This window comes from Parambassis ranga, chromosome 16, assembly GCF_900634625.1.
Source record: "Parambassis ranga chromosome 16, fParRan2.1, whole genome shotgun sequence".
Lineage (NCBI taxonomy): Eukaryota > Metazoa > Chordata > Actinopteri > Ambassidae > Parambassis > Parambassis ranga.
The window spans coordinates 19,876,502-19,892,544 of NC_041036.1; the positions used below are offsets into that span (position 1 = coordinate 19,876,502).

Sequence of the window (16,043 nt, forward strand, 5' to 3'; positions counted from 1 at the left end):
CTACCTCTGTTGTGGGGTTTGCCAGATCCCCAGATGGTCATCCAGCACGTGGCCGGAGATGGGCTGTGAAATGACCCCCCAGCTGGACACTGTGGCCAGGTCACTGATCTCTGTGCCTCCCCTGACCCCCTCCTCCTCCTTCTCTTTTTTAGGGCCAGCTGCCATCGCCACAGTCCTATCCCTAATGGTGTTGGATTGCCCCCCTCTCCCCACTTTCTGCAACCCCCGCATCAGTATAGCTCTAGCCTGGCCATGGGGAGTGTCCAGCTGCCCTCTTCTCCTCCCCTGCTCTGAATCAACTGGCCTTTCACTGGACACAGGAGAGCCTGCCTGGGGGTGGGGGCAGAGTGTAAAAGGATGGGCCGGTCACACAGGCATGACATTGACACGGACGAAAGAAAAGAACCTTTTAACCATAAAAGTGGAATAGTCGCCCCTGGAAATCAGAGGCGACAGTAAATGCATTTGTGAGTGCCAGGGTGTCTCTCTCATTGTCCCCATTACATGTCTCATGGAGTGCAAGAGAGAAGAAGGGAAACAGGCTGAAGCTAGATGGGCAGAGGGAGGGGGTGAGGCTTAAAAGCATTCTCAGTGACATACGCACACATGCATCCACACACACACAAAATACTGTTCGGCTGTGTGCAGCTAATGCGCTGCTGCTTCCAGAGACTGGTACAGTTGGATGACTTGGCATGGGCCCACCCGGCACAGAGGGAGGTACACCTCTGCTGGGCTGGAGCCTGGCTGCCTACTGAGAGAGGGGGCTTCTGGGTTCGCTTGCCTGGAGTAATGTCGATAAATCAATAGGACACACGTCACTGCAGGCCCAGAGAAGCCACATGAAACTGTCATTGATCGGCATAAGGTGGAGTGTGTGTGGGGGGGGGATGAAGAGGGGAGGGATGGGAGGGGTGAGGCTGTGGGGGAGGGACAATCCAAATGCAAGAAGCCCAAGGGTCATCTATCCCCCTCTCTACTCCCTCTTCCTCCTGCTCCTCTTTCTTCCTCCTCCTGCACTAACAATGAAGGCCAGTGCATGGATGGTATGTCAAAGGTCAGCGCAGTGGCCAGTGGCCCCTGAACAACACTGCAGAGCCACGTGCCTGTCAATAGTTCTCTGTCACAGCTCACAAAACATAGAATGCCTCTGGTGCTGGAGGACGACCGCTGTGTTGTCCACAGTGGTGCAGCCTGCCGCTCGCTGACAAGCTGAGTTCCTGCTTGAGTTTCACTTTGCTGTCATTCCACCAAATCCACTGCGGTTTGTGATTTGTCATTCATGACTACTGCCTCATTGAGAATACACAAGTAAGAAGGAGAACGCTTAAAGTATAAATTTGTGTTTCTTTTGTGATACACAACACTCTGACAAAACCGCCATTTCCTCCTCTGCAGCAACGTCTGCAACCACAGCAGCCTGATACAGGGGCACTGACCGTGGCGAGAAGCCACAGCTGATTGCCTTCACTCCCACTCGTTCTCTTGCTCTCTCGCTCTAAATCCTGCTTTTTCAGCAGTAGTTTCGATTGGCGATCAATACGGCACATGATCAACATGGGCCCCAGATCATGATATCCATCCCTTTCACTTAGGGCCAACCCATCTCAGCACCATGGCTGTGGAGCCTCCGGTTCAAAGGGGGTTGGAAGTTCAATGCCCACCAGAGTCAGACAGACGGAGATGCAGTGATCGTCTGGGTGTCAAGTTCTCCTGACAGTCTGTCTGGCTCAACCTACTGTGTTTTGATCTGAAGAAAGCTTCGGCTAACCTCGACCACAGCAGCGCTCCCTCCCTCCTGCCTGCCTTGTCTGTACGGTATTTCTCTGCTCTTGTGCCTACAGTTTGCTGTTGGTGAGCTAATGGCCAGCACATTGATCATGCTTGCTCAACCTCCAAATTGGGGTCAACCACAAAAGAGGCCCCGTCTCCAATGTCAGAAAACAACTGCCGATTTCAAACCGTCATCTGTGCATGTTTTTTTTCCTGACTATAACCCAGAAACCAGGCACCCAGATTTGTACCTAACTTGCTGCAAGCTCATTTGCCTCCCAGCATCCTTCAACCCACATCAGGAAGAGGAGGAGGAGGTCACTAATATCCAGCCACACACCCCTGCCCTTGCTCTCATTTTTCACCACTGATCTCCACCAAGCTGTTAACCTTTATGTAATTTCTTTAATTGTGGAAGTTGACGCTGGGCTGGAGCCCCACGTCACCTACGCATTCGTTTTCCTGACACTTTCATTATCACAATAGGTATATGAAATAGACAGGTGCAAAATGCATGGCAGCCCTCTGTCCTTGCTCGACCGGTTGCCATGGAAACGGCTGATAGAGTAGGTTATCGATCGCTGTGTCCAGTCCCCCTCCGTTCCCCCACCCCGACTTTTTTTCTGCAGTGATGGGCGTGGATCAATACCCTGTATATTGTATGCTTTTCTCGCCATTCGTCCTCCATAATAGCAAAAGAGAGAGGGAGAGAAAAGGAGAGAGGGGGAATTGTAAAAATGTAAGTGATAGTATTTAACAGGGAAGAAGAACAAATCGAGAGGAAAATGTACCAAGTCTGATGACATGTAAATACAGCGTGCAGAAAGAAAAAACAAAGAAAAGAAAAGACAGAAAGACAGCTTGTACAAGCCCTCAGCATTCCCTCTGTCACAGTCTGTTTCCCCCTTCCACTGCTTACACATCCATGTCACAGCACATTTACTTACATATGTATGTTTTATTATATCTATTTATCCAAATCTCTTTTTTTTTATTTAGATAAATTTCACAATTAACCACCAGAGAGGGCCAATTCATGTCTTTCAAAACATGGCGATGAATAGAGGAGCCGCTGCGGACCTGGGGGAGCTCGTTTAAATCTCGCCTGAGGGATCCCTCTAGCGAGGGGTCATGGTTGAAGTCATGGAGCAGCGGATTTAAAGGTGGGCGCTCCTCAAGGTGTCTCTGTCGCCCCGAGGCACGGTCATCACAATTCCAAGAAAGGTGGAAATAAAAGTGCACTGAGGACACAAAGGCTTTTGGACACTTCTGGAGAAATTAGCCAGCCTGCTCACTGACGGTCAACAACCTTGGCTTAGCTACAAACAAGCCCACATGCACCCCCCCTCTCCCTGTTCTACCCCTCTAAACGGCATGATCCCATACATCACAATTCATCTCACCATTTCTCTGTAAAGTATTGATATTACACTGACAAATGAATGTGAAACAGACAGTTTAGGTGTAATGATTTCAGGGCAGCAATCTAAAACAACAGGAGGGCAAAAGGACATTTTTACTCAAACCTGCCAAGTTCTCCATGCATGCATCACCTTAGCTCTCAAATCCTTTGATTTTACGGCCATATTTACAGAAAAATGAAAAATATGTAGACTGAATCTATATGGAGTCACATTGTTCATTTATCTCCTTCAGCACAGGGCTAATATTATATACAGTCTCTCCCCCTACACACATATGTCAATATGTTTGGTCTTCACTGGGAAGAATGTGCCCTGAGGCTCCCATATAAAATTAGCAGACCATTCCCATGTTGGCTCCCTTTCATGCCCCCACTCGCAAAGCGGCCGACGCCACTGTATCAATAATTCAGCCACAATTTAGTTGTAGTTGTGCCACATGTTACGGGTCAGTTGTAACGGGCGCTGTTGCCACTGGATGCCTGATACGTCTGATGGGCTTGTTGGAGGTTTTGCGGTCTGCATGCCCTATCGCTTGTCGTTTGACTACTGAATATAGAGCTGTGAGTTAGCCTGTTGAACTCTGTCTAGAGCTTTCCAGAACAATGTATACAGCTGCAGATGGTGGTGTATATAACACTAGCATTTCCAAATAGTGAGATATCTCATCTTCTGTCTATGTTGTAAAGAAAGCTGAAAATCACCAAAATATCCCAAGCTGCACAGAAGTTTTAGTGTAATTTAGTCTAAAATATCTGAGACGTATTCGTACACAAACTCCATTTTAGGTCACCTACTCCAAGAACAACATAGTCATATTTGACCAGATTGCCGGAATCATATAGGTTTGGATGGTCGGTCTGATGCAATCAGGTCATGAAGCTCACGTACACCAGTATTTAGACAAACAAAAGTCCACAATTAGAAGTGGAGGTGAGAATTGTATGTTTACCAGTTCTTCACAATCCATTGAAAATGTCTTTCATTTTTGATTTCACTCAGAGTTTAGGCATTAAAAAACTTTGGGTTTGGGACAAGGTTGTAGGTTAAATTCAAACAGACCCTTTTACAACATTATACACATTTTACAAGCCAAAATTCTCCTACCCACCCCAAACAATGGCATGCTCCACAGCACGGTGCTAAATAACTTAAAGCAATTCCTTGTTACGTTTTCCAGGTAAGGACCACAATGTGACCTAGCGTTTTCTGCACCTGCCTGCCTAAGTCGACTCGCTTTCTACCTCTTTGCTTGTATTTGGAGTCAGCAGGAGTTTAGGGGGACTGTGACCCGGCCAATATAACAGCAGTAGGAGCCTTCCACAGGGGACCTTTAGAAATCTATAGGTGACAGTTATGTCAATCATCTTGAAAAAAAAATGATCCCATGTGATTTTTTTTTTTTTTTAGTGAGAATGGAAATAACTGTTTGGCACCACACTTCTACAAGTGATGTTCAAAACTAGTATGTTACAATGACAAGAAATGTTTATGATATCAGCATTACCACAGCAACTACAGAAACCTTTACTGTATTTTGTCTGTCCTTGGCAAAAAAACTACACTAAATTTAGAAGTGTATAAAAATATCTTTATATTTTACAGCAGGTAGCAATCAGTGTTACAAAACAAAATCTATGTTCAAATGTGTGCTGTGTGTGGATTTTCAACGTAATATCATAATTGATTATTTAAATGTTAGAATGACTGGTAACAATTGGGCTATACTACTGTTTTAGAAAGAGTGTCTGAATTGAAACAACAGCCCAAACTGACAGAATGTTAGTGAAGAGTCTGGAAAGAGATGTTGCTGATGAATTTTTTAAATGTCATTTTTCACTACTCTGAGCAACAGAAATTAAACTGAACACGCACCACCACATGAGGCAGAAAATGAAAGGATATCGTAACACCTGAGGAAATATGAAAATCTTTTACGTTTTAAATCTGCTTTTGGAGCAAGTTTGTTTTTTTTTGATACAGTGAAATGATGAGCGATCAGCTATAAAAAAGATGAATAGAAAATTAGAAGTATGACACAACAAAGACTAGAAGGCTGTTACAGAAAAAAACACCACCTACCACTATGGACTAAGTCTAGAAATACACATTAAAAGACTGCCTGGGGTTCAAGAGTTTAACCCAAAATCCTCATTGATCAATTCACCATCTCAGCAATTGAAAAGAGAATAAAGAAAAACTTCTCACATATCACTTTATAATGTCTTTTCCCCCTGTGGTGCAGAGCTATATGTGAGGCCATCAAGTTGACAACAAATTGACAACACAGTTCATCCTAAACAAGAATGTGTGTTTTGAGGATTCATCCATAGAATCCGCAGCGGCCTTAAACAAGTCTTGGGGGATCTTCTCCCCCGCATGCATCCCACCAACACTGCTGGAAGTCTGCCCTCCTTGTCTTAAGCCAGCCTAGGGGTGGTGGAGCTGCTAATCTCGCACTATAGCTGAATTGAAAATCCGCATGTGTGTGTGCACGCCGGACTGGAGGAATGGGCTGGGAGAGGAGAGAAGTGGCTGCCCTTGCACCTTAGTGAGATGAAAAGCTCTCAAAGCCTGGAGTGGAGGAAAACACTAGCAGGGCAAAAGTCAAACTCCCAAGGCCATCAGAGACAGAGAGAGGGAGTAAAAACTACCAAACTTTTTCTTCTACCCTCCGGCACATTATGTATGTGGTCAAGCTGTGGACCTGGTGTGGAAACTATTGAGTTACCGTATATAAAATGTACATTCAAACTTCTGGGAAACTTGTGAAAGGCTGCCAGACTGCAGTGACCTGGTTTGTTTATAGTATTATAAGATAATATAATAAGATTTTATTCAGTCGCCTAAGGTGTTGCTTCATGCAGCACTTTCCTGATTTAATATGGTCAAGCTTATTATGAAATGTGTTGTTGATGCACTTCATGGAGTATCATACTGTACCCAGATAAAACTTAATAGTAATTAAATGGAAATGTATTCTTAAAATAGATGTTAGCATGACATCTGTGACACTGTAGAACAAACTTTACTTACTGCCTGATAAAAAGCTTTCAGTTACAGTGTTTTGTATAATCTCGATTAAAAAAATCTGAGTTAGATACATGAAAAACTTCATGTGTTAGCAGCATGCTAACAACACAGGTATTTGTAGTTTTGTTTGCTAATGCTAATTTACCCCCCAAAAAATAGAAAAAGCACTTGAAGTTCTACTACAAAATCATACAAAAATCTGTGTTATTAAGTGCATATTGAATAAATAATTGTTGTTTTGCATTGTTTTGCAAAATTAATAAATCAAATTCTTTTTTTACATTTAGAACTTTTAGCTGGAGTTTTGTCTTGAAATTGAAAATGACTTTACCACAAGTTAACCTGTTTAAACAACAAAAATTTCATATAAATGCCTCTGTGACAGTAGGAACTTTTCTGTCCAAAAAGTACAGTAAATTCACCCATTTAGAACAATCAATACAAGGTCAGAAAAAAAAATCCACTGCAGATGCCCGCACAGCTGATGCTAGAGGTTAAGTGTTCCTGAGGTATGTGTGCAAAAAACCCAGAAAGGTACAGAAGTGATCTATGTCTTTAAGCACTTCATTGTGCTTCGCTGGCACTCTTGATGAGTTGTCGCTGTGACTGGTTGGAAAAACATGTCTAAGTGATGTGGCCACTCCAGTCACCTGACTGTCAGCGGGCCGGCACCATTCCCCCCCTCCCCCCTGGCCGATCCTGCATGGCACGGCGACATATTGCGCAGGTATAAGGCAGTCAGTAGTTATTCATCATCTATAATGTTAACGATTACAGCATGTCGATAACAAACCCAGGAGTTAAATGAGTTTGTGCACTCAGCTACGCCTGTGCCTCGGTGGTTCAAGGTCACTCCCTCCCGTTCCTGACAGGAGGGATGATTCCCGGGCCAAGCTGCAAGCACACACATCTTGCCTCAAGGTCAAGTGTGCCACTATTTAGAACAAATAGATACATAAAACACTCAATCTTGTGGGTAGGTAAAGTATGGGCCAAGGCCTTGGGGCTGGGATAAAGTTGGCCGGCAGCTCGTATATTTCGTCCTGTACTTGTATTTCAGCTTGACACTTTGTCACCCCCCCCCACACCTCATCCACCTTCTGTCCAAGCTGCCTCACTTTACCGTTTTCAAGTCCCTGTTATGTGACTGAACGCAAAAAGTTAGCATTGATTTTTGACATGTAAGAGCTCACAGGAGCGTGAGTGTGGACAGATCCGGAGCGTCTCAGGATGACAAACTGTGTTTATCATTCAGCCTGGTGGCCAGCTTGAATTTAGTCTCTGCAGCCTCCTTTAAGCTGCTCTGTCAAACATACCATGACCAAAGCTGCTATTCACCTATGGATGGGGTGAAAAAAATTAAAAACACAGAGGGCCTTTGTGTTTGAGCAGGAGCAGGACAAGCCTAGGGCGCGTGGTGAGAGGATACACTTGATTTGGAGTCAGTTAGCAGCTCATGCCTATCGTTATGGACAATGGGGCAAGGGCAAGTGTCTCCCTCCCCTTAGCTTTCCTCTCTCCCTCACCCTTGTCTCTTGGCGTGCTTCCCCCTGGAGACACGAGCCGGGGGCTGGGCGCTCTGATGGCCAAGCGTGACATTTAAACCCCTGCCCTGCGGTAGCTTTAGGGGGGGGGCTTTGTGGACGATATAGGGGTGTGTAGAGAGGTCCATCTGAGCACAGTAAAAGAAAAAAATGGGGGTACGGACAGAGGCTCACCCTACAAACCCCCTATTACACGGCGCACACGCGCTCGTCACCTCGCACCCCCCCTTGCTTCCCCCTGCAGAAATCCTCAGTGTGTCAGTGAGGGTGGGGGCCCCTTTATGCGTGGGCCTACCGCTGAAGAAAAGGGCCCTTTGGTGGTAAACAATTCAGCTGTCCACTCTGATCACAATGGGGGCACATCCCATTGCTTTGAGCATCTGTTTCGAGTAGGTATTGGTCCCCTCGCTGCTCAGCAGCGCTGACCATACATACACGGTGTGTGCGACTAAATCCCTGAATCTGCTGGCCCACTACCACCTGCTCTCAGCCTCCCCTCCTTTTATCATTCCTTATTCGGATCAATACTGTTGACTCCACTGCGGTATCTCTGAAAAGACGCGCTGAATGGCCTCGTGTTGGCTGTTCAGTAGGACTGCATGCTTTTTAAAACTGTGTACAGTGTGGAGGCCAAGCAGACAAGCTGATTAAGGCATGCATGAGAAAGAGGATGCTTTTCTGTCATGACAACAGGAGTTATCTATGGGGCACCATTCTTGCAGTCCAATCCGTGGCTACTTATCGCCCCCTTGTGGCTGTTAACTGTCAGCTCTGCTTGAATCCACTGATGTAGATTGTTACATCTGTATGGAAGCATACATGAATGTGAATAGACATAGTTTAGTTAAGTAATAGCAGCAACACTACAGCATAAAAATACCATATTAGTATTAGTGTATTTCATCAAAGTCATACTATACAGTTTACTGTATTTCTGTCCTCCTTTCAATGAGTTTCATTGATTAACTAATTATATTTTTGTATTTTTTACATCCTGATTTTAAATCCATGTTTTTCGTTATGTTATGTCTTCTGTAAAACACTTTAAATTTAGTCTGATAAATGTATGAAATATGAAATATGTTTTTTTTCCCGTGTTTTTTTGTGCAGGACTGAGTAGTTCAGACTGTCAAAATAGGAACTGCAGCTTTAAAGCACATTTATTGCAGTTAAGTACAAGAAAAACTAATAATAATGATGAATAATGAACCTATATTTTCTTATTTCTGTTTTTGCAAGCATAAAAATGTATGAGAATCTTTTTTTGTTATTTTTTAACACAAAACATTTGAATGACATATTATCTGGATTTCCTAAAATGCCTCTTCCCACTCCCTTATTCCAAAGGGTTACCAGTGAGCGAGGTACTCTGCTGGGGAAGCGCTAATCAGCTCGGAAACATTTGCTGCCCTTCTGGCAAGGTCATAGGGGTCATGGTCCCTGGGCTGGACGTCCACTCCATCCCTTGCTCCTCCCCCTCTTGCTGTAAAGCCCAACCCCCCCTTGGGGCCTATAGGCCCTGCAGGCACAATCACCGCACCGCGACTATAGGCTCACAGAAGTTGGCTTTAATCTATATGGAGCCCTGGGATGGACTGCGGCTGTCTGTCCATCAGACTGTCAGTGCGTCTTGCCTTGGACCCTGGACCTGAGCTATCGACTTAGGACAGACCGAACCAAGATTTGTGATTGGTCTGCAGAGACGTCCAGCGACCCCCCCCCCTCCTGCTGTTTGACCAGCTGATTGATCTGTTAACACTGCCCGCTGGACGTGTGTCCCTGAATTTAATTCCAGAATTCATTTCTGGGAGACGTGTGTGTACAGACATGATGTAGAGTCCCAGGTTCCGAGTGAAGGATTGAGGGTGGAGGAGAAGTAAAATTGCAATTTAGATTTCTATCCTCCACCTCTATTGTTAGATATTTGGAACGTGGGCTACCTTTAAAACATATCACTTTTCCATTTTCAGCAAAACATTTGATTGAATGTGCTCTGTACTCCTTCTAATCTCCTTTGGGTGCAACACAAAACAATTTCTTCCAAATGTATATCTTTCAATGCACTTCTTATTTTCCAAGCTACTGGGCCCATTTTTTTGCCCCTTTGGGTACTATTTATCATTTCAATTTTGTGACAGAGTGATGTTTATAGGTGAGATATTGGTTATAAACAATACACCTGCAAAGGAGCCTCTTTGCCTTTCAGCCCTTATCAATAGCCAGAGAATCCCCCCCTGCTGTTAAAATAATAAAAAGTGTTGAAAAATGCCATTGGAGTCCGGGGAGTGAGGTTAGCAATCCCCTATTCATTTCACAGCTCATAAAAAGCATCTGTGAGTGGGTATCGTCCACCATGGATTTCCCCATCCATTCCGTTTTATGCTTCTCTGTTATGAGAAATGCCCGTAAAAACTATGAAATAGATGTGTTGACCAAGACAATGCCGGCGTTAGGAAGTAAGGGCTGATTTGATGGGAGTCTCTCTTTCCCTCTCCCCTCCACCCTCTGGCCTGCTGCAGACATGTTGGAGGTGGAGGTTGCGGTTTGAGTGGGGTGTGGGGGGGTGCGGGGAGCTGCTTGGATATGCATCACAAAGGCTTCCTGCAGTATTGATCCGCAGTGGGTTAAGGCAGTCTATCAGCAAATGTCCCTCTCTCTGGGAAAAACAATAGGAGATTAAAAACACACACACAGCTTGCCGGGCGGGAGGCTGCTGATGGGCCCTTATCTGGGCCCAAAGGTCACAGCGTACAGATATAATCCACTTTCACTTAACAGCTTCATTTAAGGCACCTCACATGCAAATGGTGGCATTTCAGTGTCTATTTAAAGATGGAGATTTGTTTTTTTAAGTGGAAGTTAGTTTTTTGCCACGAGGCCTCTTTTAAAGCAGGGGGCTGAAAATGTCCGGCTGTATCCACAGCGGCATCTTATTTTTGAATGAATGAACGTATGAAGAAGGAAGCACAGGCATCTTTGTTCTGATGGAAGCAGCTGCTAATGAAAATAATACAATTTTAAAAATATTTCTAAACACGCATCACGAAATCACTCTTTCACAAAGCAGTTTAGATTCCATTTTTCTCTTTTATTCCAGTATGTAGTCCTGTGTTATACACAAGCACCTTACAACAACACAACGCGCTATTAGAAAAACAGTTTAGTTCTTTCCAACACCAAATATGTCTTAACACATGCTAACTGTATGCCACTTCAATGGCAAAACAAACGTCACAACCACAACACATACTCTCTAAATGGAGTGGAACTCCGTGTAAAAAAACAAACAACGTAACTTGTGAGCAAAACTGAAATTAAAAAAAAAAACCTCAGTGTGAAAGAACGGAGCGGTGATAAGAGTGGGGTGTGAGGTCAGTGGTGCTCTTTAGGCTCGCTAAATTTTCGCTTCTTCGCCACGGTGGAGGAGGGTGTTTCCTGGCTGCTGGAAATATCATACCGAGAAACCTGAAACCGGGCAGAAGAAACAGGCAGCTGACATTCAGCAAACCACAGTGTTTAACATGTCTGCTAACAGACAGCATTCTCCCACTCTGAGAAACCAGGGTGATCAACGCTGACTCATCTGTGAAACAAACAGGGCTCCCACGCATATTTTCCGCCTCAAAATTCATCTGCAGAAGACATCTTTTCTATGTACGAGTGCAGCTGTTTTAATCCTCTGAATCAAATGGTGCTGTTTTTCCAAACTGACATGACTAATATGTGGACACTTTTGACATCTGGATGTCTGATTAGAAGTCTAAAATAATCAATATATTCTGCATTCTCATTTGAAGAAGTACTGTATGTTTAATATTATGTATGTTAATATTATGTATGTGTAGTCCTCTTATTAACGAGCTGTATACTTATATCCATCCATCCATCATCCAAACCCGCTTTGTCCTGCAGTGCAAGGTGGCGGGGGGCTGGAGCCTATCCCAGCTATCTACGAGTGAGAGGCGGGGTACACCCGGAACAGGTCCCCAGTCCATCAGAGGGCAACAAACACAGATAAACACGTATGGGCAATTCGGAGTGACCTATTGATCTAACAAGCACATCTTTAGAATTTGGGAGGACGCAAAAAAACCCACGCAGACACAGGGAGAACGTGCAAACTCCACACAGAAAGGCCCCAGTCAGAATTGAACCAGGACCCTTGTTGCTGTGAGGCGACACCCTGTACACTTAAACAATATATTTAACTTGTAAGTTTTCGTACCATTTTTTCTGTTTTGGTTCTTGGTCTTTTGGTGTTCACAGTAAGGTTGGTCTCCTGCCAAAACCCACAGACACATTTTTGGTTTTTATTCTTTCTAAATATGTGAAAATATTGATGATTTCTTTACATGATTTACATTCATATAAAGCATACTTGAAGGTAAATACTTATATACCTACAAACTTATGCTAATACTGTTTTGAGTGTCTAGCTGTAGAAGTATAGAGACTAAGGAGAAAAGTAGTGCTTATTGAGTGTTTGACTCACCATAATGGATTTGAAGATCCGTCCACTCCTGGTCCTTCTCAGACCCACTTCCATATCAGAGTTGTTCTTCACCAGAGTGTCCATCTGACAGGGGACAAATAGTCCATAAAAGCCGGCAACAATTGAGGCCACCGCATTTTTGAACTGCCGAGGGGATCTTCAGTTATTTTTTTTGTTCAAGTCTCAATCGCGATGACGCCTTAATTGCACTTATGGTTTAAACGGTTATGAAAAAAATCATAAATGATGCTGAAAAGATTTGACATCACACTGAGGTCTTATTTCTTCTTTTGTCTTTTCTACAGTTTCCCCCCATTATTCACATTCACATGCATATTAATCTATAAGAGTCACATGGTCATGATTTGAAGCTGCTGTAGTTAAGTGTCACACATACCTCTGTGGCCTTCTCACAATTCTCCATTTTCTCCTCACAGGTCAACTGGATGTCTAAAATGATGCAAAAAAAAAAAAAACAGCATGTCAGACTGTATAATACACTCGTACAATTTAGCGTTTGTCTGTCATGATCAAAATTTAACAGTAACATTAACAACTTCACACAATGGTTTCAGGGCTTGACACAAACTAATGACACACAATATTTACCAGCTTCATCCAGGTTTGCACTCTTGTCAGGTTTCTCCACATCTTCAGACACATGACTCTAAAGATTAAAACAGTGAGATTGGAAAAGATGTCATAATACTGGCCACAACAACAAAACCCTGTGGACAGCACACATTGACTCACACATCTGACCTTTAACCCTTAGATACAACATACAACATTTAGGAATTTTGCAATATGACAGTTACTTGTATGCCACAATACCTTTGATTTAATTCAATTTTACTTATATAGCACATTTTGTATGATGTAGATGTAAATATGCCCTGTAATACCATTATGCTGGAGAGTTCAAAATGTAGCATTAAAAAAACTATTCACCCCATAAATCATGCACCATCATAGACCATTTTGTCTGAAAAGGTGCTCCGGTATGAGGCATCTGTGACTAAATCCTATCATGAGTGGTGGAGCTTTATGACAGAGTTCCTCTGCACTGACCTCGGTCAGCATACCCTCCTCCATTTTCAGAACCCACTTCTCCTTCACATGAATGGTCTCCTCCGTCTGCAGACATTTAGCAAAATGCAGAGCTGTGAAGTTGCACATTTTATTAGAGACAATCTTCTGCTGTTGCCTTTCTAGCTTACTAACCGGGTCCAGTCTGTGTCTTTCTGTGGCCATGTCCAACCTCAGACAGTGGAAGGGAGTAACCACCTCGCCCATGGTCAGTTTTACAGGCTCCTGCTCAAACTCCACAGTGTCACCGTCAGCCTCCTTAAAGCCTGCTGGCTGGTAGTCCAGTGGAGTGACTGAAAAACAGACACACAAACAGACAGGGAAACAGACAACACCGGGGGTATCAGATATCCCGATAAAAAAAACTGAAGACTTTGAATAATGTGATAACATCTGGACATTTTGTGGGGAAAACAGTGTGACTGTTGTACCTTAAAGCTATAGAAATACCTCAGAAATGAAAAAATTGAAACAGAGATGCTAAACACTTGTGATAAAATAAGTCAGCTATTGTCTACTGTGTGTGTGTGTGTGTGTCACCATCATCATAATATGCCAGCTTCATGCTCATGCAGACATCTTCTGGCAGAGGACCCAGGTTCTGCATCAGAGTGTAGAGCTTCCTCACCAGCAGAATACTGGCTTTCTTTGTGTTCCCGCACACCATTGATGACAGTTTATTGTTGTTGTTGTTGCTAAGGAAAAAAGGAAACAGATGTTAGCAGGCAAGAAAGTTCAGCACTCTGTTCTTATTAGGAGTTATGGTAACCTTTGTACTTTCCGAAAGTTTAATCCTCATCTCTGACTCCATGATTGTGTGTTGCATGTATCTCTGTTGAGTACGCACTGTTTTTTTTTTCAAGTTAACCTTCATGTGTGGGCCAAGTGTCAAGCACCCACCTTTCGAAATGCATTTGCGCCCCGTTTGGAGTGTACTGGATCCTAAACTGGTAAAGCTCTGTCACTTTCTGAAAGGCAAAACAGTGCTTTGAATATACAACACTCATGTAGATATCTGCATATCTGTGGGTTAAAACTGGCAAGAAGAAACATTACCTGTGGGTTCTCTGGGTCCGTAAAAATCTGAGGGACAAACATCAGCACCATGATTATTTTTGTATTTATTAGGGATTTATATAGAAGACAAAATACAGTAAAATACCACCTTCAATCCCTCAAAAAATGAGTAGTGTTACAGACATATGTCTTAGCTTTTGTAGCAGACGCATGTATCTATCTTAGTTCAATATCGAAAAAGTTAAAGATTAGCAAAAACACTTACTGATATAATAACTGTCCGGAGCTGGTAGGAAAAGGGCAATTAGGACAATAATTTCGACCACATTATTGGAGTAGGACACAAAGAAAATGTTAAATTACAGCAGTTCACTTTGGTGCACTTCACCACTGACTTACATATTTCTTCTGGATGGCCTCAAAGCAGCCTTGCACCCTGAAAGATTTTTAGAAACAATCCAACAGTGACACATATCCCCCGACACGTTTCCACAAATAGTGATTATTATGCCCTGAGTCATCATCATTGTGTGAGTGTGCATGTGGGATGTGGTACAGTGGACTGTATGTTCCATTTTCATAATATAAATAAAGTCATTTGTGGGTAGTGTGTGCCCTTTAAAAGAATCTTAAACCTAAATAAATTGACATTAAAGCATTTAGTCTTGTTAAAAAATCTGGTTCAACAGGTATGGGGCATATTCAAATTGTTGCATTGTTGACTGTGATTAGCAGATGTGAGTGTCAAGCTGTTATTTACCACTGAAGCATCTGAACAACACCAGGACAGCTGTGCTCCTCTCTGAGGATCATCACTCGCTGATCTATAAGGAAAAACAAAAACAAAGGGAAGTAAAAAAATGTTTTTATTTTTTTTCTAATTGTTAAACTAAACTTGATAACCAAATGTGTTTTATGTGTTATCTAACCTCCCACATTTCTATTTGCGTAGGCCTTCTCTGGAAAAATACCCCTGAGGTATGTGATGCCAGACACAGCGATGGCCAGAAGCTTCTTTATAGCAATCAAGGAATGCTGCTCTGACAGAACCTGGTTAGGCGTAAGCTGAATATCCTGCATGAGTGAAACAACATTAATCAGACTTAATCACCAGCACACACCAATGCAAATGCTGATTAAAATATTATTTTAGTGAAAATCTCAGGATGTAATATTGTCTTTTAGAAACAAACAGAATCAACCTACAGATTATTGTGAAGTATACTTTTAACAGCAATGAACACATTTTGATGCTGAGGTTTACAAATCTATTTTACCACAACATTCAACAGTAAATGAACTTACTACCCCTGAAACATGTCTGACAAAATGTCCACAGAATAACATCAGTATCTGGATCGAATACAAGAGCAAAAATTATACTGCTACCGATATTTATAGTTTTCTATAGTTTTATCTTGGTTAAGTGCATTAATAAATGTACTTAACCAAGATACAACTATAGAAAACTATAAATATATACGGTAGCAGTATAATTTTTGCTTGCATGGAGCTGAGTTAGCAGTATCATCATTGACTGTACCCATACCTCTTGTGTCGCCAGTAATTGCTGAGTAGACGCCATGGTTTTGTTGACAATAAAGCTGCAAAGAACAGAGAGAAATAATGTGCGGTTAGCTAAAATGGCATCAGAGATAGTTTTAGCAAAGTTAA

The 16,043-nt window shown here is 42.9% G+C and overlaps 1 protein-coding gene across 2 annotated transcripts; it reads right to left on the reverse strand.

Annotated features, from left to right (window-relative positions):
• Nucleotides 1–11,118: 11,118 nt before the first annotated feature.
• Nucleotides 11,119–15,955, reverse strand: hormad1 (HORMA domain containing 1). 2 transcript variants are annotated; one of them, XM_028426065.1, is made up of 15 exons: nt 15,919–15,955; nt 15,299–15,443; nt 15,130–15,193; nt 14,769–14,805; nt 14,635–14,655; nt 14,409–14,435; nt 14,253–14,320; nt 13,893–14,047; nt 13,488–13,645; nt 13,335–13,400; nt 12,873–12,930; nt 12,661–12,713; nt 12,264–12,347; nt 11,997–12,050; nt 11,131–11,236 (listed from the first exon to the last, which is right to left on the reverse strand). In XM_028426065.1, the coding sequence occupies exons 1-15, from the start codon at nt 15,952–15,954 to the stop codon at nt 11,144–11,146; spliced, it is 1,119 nt and encodes a 372-aa protein (XP_028281866.1). In that variant the 5' UTR covers nt 15,955; the 3' UTR covers nt 11,131–11,143. The 2 variants fall into 2 exon arrangements, with proteins under 2 accessions (XP_028281867.1, XP_028281866.1); XM_028426066.1 differs by lacking the exon at nt 11,997–12,050 and having other exon boundaries at nt 11,119–11,236.
• Between the last annotated feature and the right edge of the window lie 88 nt (nt 15,956–16,043).

Bases quoted from the DNA above. Each gene is read 5' to 3' on its own strand.
- hormad1 (XM_028426065.1), bottom strand. From the start codon at position 15,954: ATGGCGTCTACTCAGCAATTACTGGCGACACAAGAG. The intron at 14,656-14,768 runs GTAAGTCAGTGG...TTTTCCTACCAG, and splicing joins AGGCCATCCAGAAGAAATAT to CTCCGGACAGTTATTATATC. The intron at 14,321-14,408 runs GTAATGTTTCTT...TTTGCCTTTCAG, and splicing joins CGGACCCAGAGAACCCACAG to AAAGTGACAGAGCTTTACCA.